The 12,765-nt window shown below is 38.9% G+C and overlaps 1 protein-coding gene across 24 annotated transcripts in view; it reads right to left on the bottom strand.

The window, feature by feature from the left end:
- Positions 1 to 12,765, bottom strand: part of ADGRL2 (adhesion G protein-coupled receptor L2) — a 314,082-nt gene that overhangs the window by 35,759 nt on the left and 265,558 nt on the right. For all 24 annotated transcript variants that reach the window (XM_032117278.1, XM_032117279.1, XM_032117285.1 and 21 more), the window contains 4 exons: positions 11,060 to 11,860; positions 2,957 to 3,253; positions 2,312 to 2,415; positions 1,284 to 1,469 (listed from right to left, as the gene is read on the bottom strand). In XM_032117278.1, the coding sequence (XP_031973169.1) occupies positions 1,284 to 1,469; positions 2,312 to 2,415; positions 2,957 to 3,253; positions 11,060 to 11,860 (1,388 nt within the window). The remainder of the gene's footprint in view (positions 1 to 1,283; positions 1,470 to 2,311; positions 2,416 to 2,956; positions 3,254 to 11,059; positions 11,861 to 12,765) is intronic.

Raw genomic sequence — 12,765 nt, forward strand, 5'->3', positions numbered from 1 at the left:
ATTGCTTCCCATGGGCAAGCAGGTGTTCAGCCATTCCCAGGAAAGCCAAGCTCCATCACATGTAATGGTTACTTGGGAAGACAAACACCATTACTTCAAAGTCCCCCACTTCTTCCTAATTTCCACCAGCTTTATATGCTGAGTATGATGTCACATGGTCTGGAATACCCCTTTGGTCAGGTGGACTCAGCTGTGTTCCCATGCACTCCCAAATTCCTTGTCAGTTTGGCAGTATGAAAAGAAGAAAAGGCCTTGATGCTGTGAAAGTGCTGCTCAGCATTAACAAAAACATCTTTATATTATCAAAGATATCAAAGGTATATTTCAGCACAAATCTGAAACGTAGCCCCACACGAGCCACTGTGAAGAAAATTAACTCTACCCCAGCCAAAAGCAGCACAGCAACAAAGGTTGTCTAGATTCAGGTGTCTAGATATCTTTTGCCCAAATGGTGGGATTTGTACGAAAAGGTCGAAGGAAAATATCTGTGTGTGGGCACTTGATCTGTCTCTGGGGAAACTATTTTAAGGGCAGCTAGGGACTGTAAATAAAACTATTGCCAAAATAACAGAGAAGTGCATGGATCTCTCTCTCTAAAGGAGGATGAAAAAATATTTTGTCTGTGGCTTGCTGACTAGGCTGACGCAAGGAAGAGGCTGAGAAACACAGAATTTCCTCTGAGAAAAAGAGGAAAGGTAATAACACTGTAATTTGTATTTAAACCACAAAGACACATTTTCTCCGAAATGTTTCTTGGAACATGTTTCCAGAGAAAACATTAGTTCACGTTTTAGATATGTGTAGTAAGGCATTTTTATAAAGATCAATTATAAGTCATGTTGGTGTCTTTAGAAGTCTAAGAAAGTGCTATTATTCTGCAGGAAGTTTGATTAAAATAAAACCCTACACCTATGCGGAATCCCACTGATTTTATTACATGTTCAGGGTTAAAAGGATCACTGGATAAACATGGTGAATTGTTACAGAATTTTTGAGAGCTAATACTCATTTCCCTCACACTAGTTATAATGCATTCCAGATTTTAATATGGGACACAGCTATGTATTTTAGGACCAGTCAGCTATTGTGAATTATATCTTATTCCCTAAAGAAGGTAATTACAACTTTCCGCTGTGTATTTACTGCTGTTTTCTCTCATATGCTTATTCCAGAACTATACACATGCAGGAAAAAAGTATAGATTAATATTTCTGAAAGGGAAAAAATACAAAACCCAAGAGCAATTGTTATCCCAGCAGGAGGAGGTAATGAGAGGTGTGTACCTTGTTATAACTCCTTCCAGCAGAGTCTTTTTCACTGGGCCGTAGTTCCTGAAGCTGCGCATCTAAAATGTCCACGAGCTGTTCCATCAGCCTTACTGATGAACTAACATCGCCAGCAAAGACTGGTCCTTTGGTGTGTTTAGCCAGCTCATTGGCCAGACTAGCAGCATTTTCTCCACTTCTGATCTGAAATGACAGTTTATATTATCTCAGCAGGGTCCCTTGTTCTGCTTGGGGCTCCTAATTCCAATTCCCTGTGTACCTTTGTTGTGGTGAAATAACCATTTGCACATATATTGAAATCTGTAACTAATTGAGACCAATAACATTCTCTTTATCTCAGAAGATTAAAGGTTCTTAGATCCGTGACACACAAAAGCAGTTCTTAACAGCCATCAAAACCAGAAATCTGAGCGGGACTTTTGGGCTCGATCTTCTATTCATCCTCACTTTTATTTTACTGCCATTATCAGACAGTAAGAAATCTGTTTGTTCATACCAGTGATTGAGGCATTTGAAAGTCAAGTAGCCTTGTACTGACAACAAATTATCCAGTTTTCATAAACTTTTTAAATCTCAGTAGGGAAGGAAAACACAGAAAGTGGTTCTGTGCTCTAATCCACTGTTATCAATGCACTCATTGACAAAAATCTATTTATTACAGTGTAATTTTTACTGAAAAAAAAAAACCCTTGCCATAAAGCACAGGTTTTGCTGTGTGATTTATAGCATTTGATTTTTTAAGCAAGTATTGCTCTCGCTCTTTGAAAACAAGCAAAGCCACTTTGTTTTAAATAGTGATGAGAACATGTAATCACAAATTCAACAGAAGAATTTCAAGAGGGCATTCTAAAACACACATAAGAACCAAACTGTTGGCCAGTGCTTTGCACATGGAGTACACATAAATCCTTCTACTTTTAATGAACACAGAGTAATAAGGACAGTTTCAACAAACTGAATTATTAATGCTCAGAGTTAAAATCCTTAATCACCAGTGTACGCCAGATTAAAAGGTTTCAACCAACCTTCTGAGCCAGCTGATTTACCCAGTGTGAGGTACAGTTGCTAAGATCAGGGCCTTTGGGGTTCCACATTCCCGTTAAGACAACGCAGAGATATGAGGCAGTTCCTACAACAGATGTAGAAAACTACAGTGAAATGGAAACCATTTTTCTGCATGCATTCAGGAAATTGGCTTCACTGTCCTCCTAAACAACATTAAATTCTGAATGCTGCTAATGGTAGTACTTGACAATAATTGACAAAAATTTAAGGAAATAATGGAGATTACAAAGAGCAATAAAAAAAGTCAGTGAAAAGTACCAGACGTTTTCTGCAAATAAACAAAAAGCCCTTGATTTTTCCTGGAGCTCATCCAGAGGGGAGTTCATAATGAGAATGGCAGCTGTAAGCATATTTCACAATAGTCCTCAAGCAATGCCCTAAAATTTGACCTGGATTCTCAAAAGTGCAAGCGCAAGGTAATTCTGTGGCTACGCTCAAGTGACGTTTGCAGATTGTAACTTGACCATTGCCTGTAGATACTGCATTCTCTGGGTAACAAAAAATCATGTGACAGCCTGAGATTAAAAAAATATTCCTCATGAGAGTGCTGCACATTATTTTTGAAATGTGTGCTTGAAATCAAGATATATTTTTAAAGGCAATACCTCGTGTTCCTTTGGGACAAGGGCGTTCGACCATCATTCCTCTTTGTGTTTGGGGCCAGCTAATCCCCCTGGCCTCAGTCGGTTCACAGAATCTCTCTGGCAAAGGGAAAAAACTTGTCACGGGAGGAATTTTGGTTGTGGAAACTGGTGGCGGTGGTTTGGGTCCTCTGCTTCCTTCCTTTGCTCCTCCAGCTAATGTTGTGCTTACAGGACCTTTCTGTGACGTAGTGCTAGTCGTTGACACTGTGGTTTTGTAAAGCTCTGCTGAAGAAGTTATTGTCACTGCTGTGGTAGGCACTGCACAGGGAAAAATCAGAGTAATAACAAAGTAAATTACTTCAGAATTATATATAAGAAAAGTTATTTAAAACTTATTTATGCAGCTTTAAAGGATTCTCTGGTGTCTCCTTTCCTTTATCTTAATATTACTCATTGCTATTCTGGGTGTTTAAGATATAACTTTGACTGACTTTTTTTGGGTGTTTTTTTTTATTCCCAGCTCACACTGTTACGACGTTTCAGCACATTCTCCAAATAATCTCTTCTGTAATAAAAATTGATAGTTACATTTCTAAAAGCTTAAAGGCATACTAGTGAGTTATCAGTACATAACAAACACGCTCAAAGCAATTAAAGATTACTTAATCACATTTGCAGCAGGAACAACTCAATAGACAGAATAATTTGAATCAGTGTGCCATGAAAAATGTAGTCCAGCTTTAACAACAAAGGCAGTGGGCTGTAACTAACGAGACCATTTTTGAAAAACAGACCCCAAAACTTCAAGTCACCCAGTACACACCTTCCAGGGCAATAATTATGATAACATCTTCCTACCCAGCAGTCATTCTGCTTGAGAGAACTGCAGCACGCCTGATTAGCTCCAAACAGAGGCTGCACCCAGCAGGTACGTGTTGTTCTCCTCTTTGAACATCTGGGGCCTTAACATCCTTTTTTGATAAAGCAGGTATGAAGACACAACTCATACAAGCCCATGGCAAAGACTGAGGTTTCCTCTTTTATGAAACACCAGGACAGGCTGAGGCCAAATCACTCCAGCTCAGGATGTGCAGCCGCTCCTGCACTGACCCACAGCAGGAACTCATGGCTGGAGCTGCTGAGGTACAGCCCAAGCCATGCCAGGGTTTTCAAGCTTTGGAGAGATAGTAAAAGTTAATGCTAGTGGAGTCTGGAATGCCTGTGCAACACCTTCACATGTATATTGAGAAACAATGCAAGTGAGCAAAGTAACTGCAACAGTTATCATTATTTCCAAATCTTCATTAGTGTTCAAAATGCTTCACAGGCACAGAAAAGTACAGATCGTTGTGCTGAGAACAAATATGCTCATGAAAAGTATTTTTTGCATTTTTCTTCCACTTTTTTTCTTGTTCTGCTAGGCCCTTGAACTCTGACTTACTGGAAAATAAAGCTTCTCTAAATTAAATCATATATAAAATAAAACCAAAAAAAGAGCAGTCTCACTTTTTTCAGCAGTTGTTTTGTAAGTTAGTGTTTTGAATAATATTAAACTTCAGTAGTTCAGCAAATAATTTTCTCAAAACCCTTTCTCAATTATGTTTCATTTATATTAAGAGGTTTAAAATATTAATTTATCTTTTTATTTTCACATGAAGTTAGGGTGGAGTTTTCGAGCATCATGATCTGTTTTTCAAGACTAAAGGCAGATATCTGCTTTTCATCCCTCTCCTGCTCACAAATGAGGAACTTCTGCAGAGCCTGTGTAATTGTGCTGAACTTGTGATATAGCCAGCTACTATTGAAACCCTCAGATCTGTCCTGCAAGTGCTTGCCTGACATCTTGTGAAACTTCTCTAATTTTGTTTTGATTACAATGCATCCAGCCTTCTAGTGCTTCCCCAATTAACATTTGTCAAAAGCATTTGCAATCATTTGCACAAGTGTCAAACAAGGCCTGCTGAATCAGATCCTTGGGAAGAGGGAGCTCGTGGGGATGAAAAATGATGCAGAGGACAACCAATTATTACAATCCATCCCCTAATACACTCTGCTAATTAATATATATTTAATCATCAAAATATGTATTAGCATTATTGCAATTACTACTCAAACCCTGTCATGTTTAGGACAGTTTTGTCTCAGGAGCAAAATATCACTGTTAGAATTCGCAAAAACACTTTGAAATTCAGCAGTGGGGGAACAATTTTCAGAAAATATTTGGTGTTGCACCCTGAGCTAAAATAATTCTGCTGTCATTACACAACTTTAGTTAGTACAATTTTCGTGCTATCCATTAAAATCAATTTCAAAGCCTATCACCTATGATTCAAAAATGACCTGCATAGCACGGTAGTACTACATACTTAGAAATATATTAGTAATCCCACATTGTAGGAGAAAGACTTTAAACCACCTCTCTCAAAAAACTGAAAAAAATTGCAGACAACTTCTAAGAGCTTTTCTCTTTAATCAAATTTTAAAAAAGAAGTCAGCATATTTAAGACTGCACCAGGAAACTTCAGACAGTGCTGGAAGTCTGGGAAAGAAGGTGGTTGAAAAGTAAGAAACAACTCAACACATCAAGGAATATATCTAGCTTGTAGAAGGCAGGTCATTTTGTCTTTAATGACCTGTGCAAACTTAATCTGCTTGGCCATTCTCCTGAGCTGCAAGAAGACACATGACAGCTGCCACCACCTGATGTGTCTTGTTCTGAAAGCTGAGGGCGGTGGCATATGCGGGCTCCCATGCACTGCCTTGCAGAGCACTTTGCCAGTATAAGATAATGGCAGTGATGATTAATAGGCTGCAACTGAGAAAAACAAACTCCATGTCAAGGTTATTAACCTATTGTTCTAAGCAGTAGGGTGAAGATATGTAGTTTTTGTCCAACTCCAAAAAAGCCACTTTTACAATGCAAGATTCTATTTTGACTTTTTGACTAGGCTTGATATGCTAAGGAGAAAACCGAAACCTCTTTTGCCTCCTTTTTTTATTAAGAATAGGTGCTTCTTATTATCAGTTGAAGACAGTCTTATTAAAATTAAGAAAATAAGAGAAAAGAGCAGTAAGAAGTAAACCCAAAGACTCAAACTGAGGCATAATTAATTTACATTTGTTTCATGCAGTTCTTAGCAGCTGATTTAAACAGTTATGTATCCTATCTGTTACTAAAAATGAAGACAACACTGGAGTAAAACTTAACACCTGTTTAACAGTGTGATGTCTATAAAAAACTTAATTGCTGTAGGACAGCAGGGGAATAGTAACTTTCTTTCCCCAACTGACAGTGAAGAGCAGATTTAGAGAAGGCCCACAAGCTATCTAGTATTCCTTGCCAACAGGTTTTTATTCTAAGCAGGCATGAAACAAGCTTTTAAAAAAAACCTAAACCAAGCTAAATCAAAAATATCCCTGCCTAAAATACAACTCTGACCTTAGATTTACAATTGTGTTAAAATGCCCAGATGATGTGCCACTTCTGAAAATACTAATGGTTTCATTCTCACCTCTGGAATCCAGGTCATTTGAGAAATCAGCTGCATGGATTTTTCAGTTAAATGTATGTTGTTATAGGTATTTCAATTTATTCGGACACATGAAAATCTATGTGCCCACCTTTATTCTCAAAAGGGGTCATACATGGAGAAGCTATGTAAAGCAACAGGGATCAGAAACCAGTGCAGATCACAGTTTTCCTGCCTTCTGCTTATTACTGCTCTGTACCTGTTTTCATGCTTCAGTGAATAGCAGGGACGGTACTAAGAGTCACCTAATTACCTATAGGTCCCAGCTATTATGTTAGCCAGTACTCTATTGACCCTGCCAAATCCCATTCAATTGAAAGTGAAATGTTTATACAGCCATTTATTATCATCTGAAAATGATAACAAATGTGACAAAAAAATTAGCAAAATACCTGTGGTTAAGAAACGTGCTATCTGGTCCCCATTATATTGTCTTTACTTGTACAACCACTTTTTCATTTATCTTTAGTCTATTAGATTTGATATACCAGTACAGACCCAATTTACTTAATTTGCTGCATGGCTTTATTGTAGATTCTTGGTGTTGCACTAGCTCCCTATTACTTCAAGCCCTTGGTGATGCTACTCTCTGAGTTTCTGTTCTGTCCACACTCACAATATCCGTGTCTTCCTGCAGTGATCCAATAATACTTAATGATGGGTATCAGGGTACAAAAGGGGAGAAAACTTCAGTCTGAACAGTTAGCACAAATTGGGATGAGTGTAGATGAAATCTCCTCCTAATGCACTAACACAGAACAAAAGGATTTATCTTCTTTTTGTTACCAAGGAAACCTTACAATGTAATACTCATATTCACTTCTTAGATGGAAAATTCCCTCATTCTTCTTAGTCTTTTAACTTAAAATTCCTTTAAAAATTCCTATTTCAGCAAGGATTCATTGGACCCTTGCTACCTCCTGTAGAAAGAATGTAACTGGATATATCCACTAAATTTACCAAGGATATACTCTGGTATGTCTCACTTTTTCAGTGGCTTTTTGCAAGGCCTGATGTATTTTATTTAATTTTTAAATTAGGGTTTGATTTTTAAATGCCTTTTACACTTAACCTTATGAAACATGCTCTTCTGCAACATCTGAGTGGTACTTGACAGCTGTAGCTCTGAAAACCGTTTCTACATCTATACCAGAGATGCACCAGCTGCAGGCTGAATGTTTTACATGTAGCATTGTCTTGGCAGACACCTTGCAAATGCATTGTCTTGGCAGACACAAGCAGTGCAGAAACAGGAGGACCCCTTGCAAACGCAGCTGGGGCATTTGCTCAGCATCAGATGTGCAGACGTGGAGCTCAGGGACATGGTTCAGTGGTGGACTCGGCAGGGTGAGCTTTATGGTTGGACTTAATGATCCTTTCCATCATTCTATGATACATCTGTGTACTATAATTTCCAAGAGAAGCAAGAAGAAAAAACAACATAAAAAGAATGAGGTTAAGGGAGGCATTTTAAGGGCAGCAGACCCCATTGTCTGAGTACTAAAGCAGTAGCCTGTCTGCAGCACCTACAGTTTTAGAAATCTGAAGAGTTTCTCCTGAAGATTAAGAAAATAAGGATAGATGGAAAGTTGCAAGAAGAGAAGATGGTGTAGCTGTGCAGCAAGAACAAGGTCGACATTAGGTTAATTGCAGTGGTATTTCAGAGGTTTCAAAAGAGAGATTTAAAAATGAAAGAGACAACAAAGAAAACAAAGCCAGGAGTTTCAGGACATGGATGAGCCCAAGTTTTGGCCCTGGAGCAAATGTGAGGCGAAAGTGCGACTCAAGTATGACAAATTTGTCTTTCAGATAGGAAGACTGGTGTTTTTGAAGCACTCAGTAGCTGGACATTGCGGTGTATACAAAAACTTAATAGCCAAGACAGATAGGGAAAAAAATAAAAATCAGTGTGTGTCTTATCTATCATTATTTCTCACATGGCAACGGAGAGAACACAGATTACTGAGTCTTCCACAATGGTCCCAAGTTAACCATTTGAAAAGAAAAGGCCATGACTTCCAATTTTGAGACACTGACCTTGTGACACCATTAAATACTTGATATTAAAGTACTGTTGCAAAGGACGCTAAAAGAAGGTTCTTGTGTTAGGTGATGTACAGAATGTTATCGTAACTCCTATGTTGTTGAGTAGACGGTTAAGAAATCCGAGTTGACCACAAAAAAACCAAACCAAATCAGAATTAAAGAAGCACAAAAATGCCCTTCATCGTGTGCTTAAAAGCTGATATAATTCTATATGAGATAAAAAATCTAAATGCATATTACACATATAGATCCTTTATGTAATAGTCAAAAGACTGAGCTTCAATTTATACAGACTTTATGCTGAAACAAAGAAGAACTGGAAATACAATAGAAATAAATATAAAAGTAGATACTGTACAGAATTTCTCCTTACTCTTACAGCAGTACATCTCAAGGACAATTATGTTAGATAATTTTTCCTTTCATTTAGTAGTTTCTAACTACAGGCAATTGGCTTAGGCAAAAGAGGAAATGACCTGAAACATATTCTTAGATCTGCTATGTACATACCCATACAAAATTAAAATATTGGGTATTGGCTTTATCTAAGGAAAAATACGGTGTGAATATATGCATCATATGCTCAAGTAAAATGAGTGTCTTCATATGGTTTCTATATTTTAAAAAGACCAGAATCAAAAGATATCTACTGATGTCCTAACGCATTTAAAACCCAAACTCATAACTTACTCAAATATTTCTTCTCTGTCTTCATGGGTGAATGGGCACAAGGCTCAGAGGAGAGGCAAGCACCCTGCAGTGTGCCCTGGACCCATTTTTGCCTCGGTCTGGTTGGAATAAACTATTTCTGCTCCTGCCTTGCATGCCAGCAAGGAACCCAGGAACAGAAAAGGGTGCTGGTGGATACCCAGATCTGGTTTTGAGAGCAGATGGGATGTGGCCAGCACATGCACTGTAACTTAAGATCTTAGAGACTCTCTCATAATAAAAACATCATGAAATGTCTTACTGGAGACCTTGGAGGTTTACTAAAGCAAAGGAAGGATTCCACAAAGCCTTTTCTCTCCCTGCTTTTCCTTTACACTTTTCCTTCGATGCAATGACTTAAAGATTATCTTTTTCACAGCAGCTGCCTGAACTGCAAAAGCTACTTAGAGCCTGCACCTCCATTTTCTCCTCTTAGTTTTAAAGCTCTGAAGAATTTAGAATGCATTTTTGTCTCAATTGAACTGAATGGAAAGTGACATGCATGAGAATGTACAAAATGAAAGCTATAATTTTTTTTTAATTACATAGGTGGTTTATCTCTCTGCTAAGAGCAACCCCAAAGCCTCCCTGAGGAATGGACTTGCTCGATGTACAGAGAGCAAAGCTGGCCAGTTCCCCGAGCACCTGGAACCTGCCTGAGCCTGGCCATATATTGCCAGGGAGGTCTGCAAGAGACTGGACAGATCACCCTTGGCTCTGGAGATCACTAATGTATTGGTTCTATACCGCCCTGTTCTGCTGCCTCATACGCAGTTTTGTACCTGGAAAAGCTATATGTGTGTTGCCATAATTGTGTGCATATTACAGTTTGCACTGCTGTGCATGAATCAGCTTTGCTGAAGCACGACAGCTACTTTTCATGTGGAGAAGCCATTATTACTACTTTTTTGAAGCAGAAAAAATGGCTGCCAAACATGCATAGCACTTAGATGAGAGAAATGAAGTATTACCTTCATTGCTAAAGCAGCTTATCAACATTCTGTTCCTTGCTGCATACATCTTCTGCCACAGAGCATTTCTCCTGGTATTTACTCTCCTCTGTAGATGTAGATGTATGTGGCTGTGCCTGTTCATGTCATTTTTAGGGATTTCTGAGACCTAAAGACCTCTGTTTTTCTTTTTCCTTTTGACAGTTAGTATCTTCCCTTTTAGGTAGTAGCTCTAACTTCTACTGAGCTGAAATGCAATTGTAAGGGACTTACTGAGAAATCCACTAAAAAGATGTCAGACAATCTTGTCTAACCCGACATTAGAAACTGTGCAAATAAGGCTGCGGAAAAATACTTATTCTTGGTATTGCATGTTAACCCCACACGTCTCCTCTGGGACCTCCCAGCACACACTGCTCTCCACTGCTGGCGCCAAGAAGTTAAAAGGTCTGCATGTATGCTGTGATCAATTCAGAAGCAGGTAATACCAAGCGGATGGGAACAGGCTTTGGGCTCAGCATGAAGCAACTCCAACTCAGTTTAGCTCTAGGAGTCAAACTGACTGATGGTATGAAGTAAATAATTCCCCAACTCATTCTCAAACATAGAAAAGCTACACACTTGATTCATAAAAAAAAAAATAAAAAAAGGTAAAAGATAAAAAGAATAGCATGAGCCTGTAAACCAAATAAAGTAATTCTATTTCTCTTCACAGGTTCTGCAAATTTGTCTTGCACTGCTGTAATGCTGTACAGCTCAGCACGGTGCAGACAAACAACCCATCCTTGCCTTTGTGCCATGAGCTAAATCTCAGACTAAAAATATTGTAACATATTTCTGTGAACGGAAACACAAAGAGATCAAAAAGGAGAAAGAAAAGAAATTCTTACCTTGGGCAGGATCAGGTGGGCCAAACTCCAAAGAGTATCGCAGAATGAAGTTGTTATTCCACACATACAGCTGGTTGTCTCTAGGGTTGTAATCCACTGCGGCGATGTACTGGTACTGATTGGGAAAAGGAATGTCCACGTGCTCGCCTCTGCTTAACCTGGTGTTGTAGATGTAATCGATGGCATTCCTGCCGGTCTCGCTCTCGTTGTCCTGATACACTGACCGCACCACGTACAGGACACCACATATCATGAAAGCATTGGATGCTGCCCGCTTGTCGTAGGTTGTTTCCCAGGTGGCTTCAAAGCGCAGAGTGTAGGGGTTCAGCTGGCTAATTACTATCATCCCGTTGTTTTGCTCCGTAGCATAAATTACCCACAAGCCATTTTCATCAACTGCCAAGTCAATATCAGTCTTTCCCCCCCATCGGTATGGAGAGGTGTCATGGTAATTAGCATAATTGATTATGGCCTCTCCACTCTTAATTCTAGTCCTCAAGTCAAATTTTACTATGTTGCGAGTTCTCTCCTTGTTGAAAAAGACAGCACCGTCATACACTACAAATCCAGTACCATCCACTCGGTTTGGGAGTTTGTACGTCGTCTGCTGGCGTCCGTTTTGGAAGTCCTCTAAAGAAGCATATTCTATCAAAGTATCGGTGCGATACGGAGTCCATGGCATGAAGTATATTTTATCTGCAGCCTGGAGAGGGTCTTTGCACCAAGCACCTGCTTTTTGTTCAGCTTCATATAAATACGGCGAGTCCACAATTGCTTTCAACGTCCCCGGGCAAACAAAAACTAACAGTCACAGAGAGAAGTAAGACAAGAATTACGTCAAATTAAGACCGTCTCATAATAAAAATTTAAAATAAAAAGAAAAAAATAAAAAGGTAGGTAAATCATAATGACTGTGTCAGGAAGAAAAAAAAATCAATTTAATTTGCACTAGATTATACCTTATGTTATAATTAATGCAATTATCACCCTTTATCATCCACTTTTCTTAAAGTTACCATGTTCTTGCTGTACCAGTGTGGAAAGTGGATGGGAACTGTTTTCACTAGTACAGACCAAGGCTCAATGGCATACACAGACAGCTGAAAATGTAGAGCTACTCTTGCATTTTCATTTCAGACTTTTAGTGAGTACACATTAACTCTCCAGAGCTTTTAACTGGTGTGCAGCAGTGTGCTAGGTCATTTCAGTCCAAAAAAAATCACATCAACTTGTTTAGAACTTTAAGAAGTGGTGAGGCTGAAAAAGGAGGTGCCTCGATTAAAAATAAAGGAACAAAACAAATCATCAGGTATATAGAGAAAGCAATTAGGAGCAGAGAAAACAAAACACAACCAAAGCAATGAATGAAACAGACCAGGAAACCCTGTAACCATGGCATGCTATGGAGAGGGTTCTGGAAGCCAGGCAAGATGACACTTGATTAACAAGAATTTACCCAAGGGTGAGAGAAAGAGAGGGAAAGAAAGACAAAGAGAAAGGGAGAGAAAAAAGCAAGGGAGTCTTCCCTCCAGCCCAAGTACTTCAGACACTATACCCCGCCACCTACTTTAAGCAGCCAAGTCACTTTTTTGCAAACAGTCGACTTCTTTATGAGGTGTACTTATGAGATCCTGCTGATTATCATAATATAAGAGTGTTGTGGGGAGGGGAAGGGAAGAGGTTAACATCCATAAGGCACATAACAA

This window comes from Corvus moneduloides, chromosome 9 (assembly GCF_009650955.1).
Source record: "Corvus moneduloides isolate bCorMon1 chromosome 9, bCorMon1.pri, whole genome shotgun sequence".
Taxonomy (NCBI): domain Eukaryota; kingdom Metazoa; phylum Chordata; class Aves; order Passeriformes; family Corvidae; genus Corvus; species Corvus moneduloides.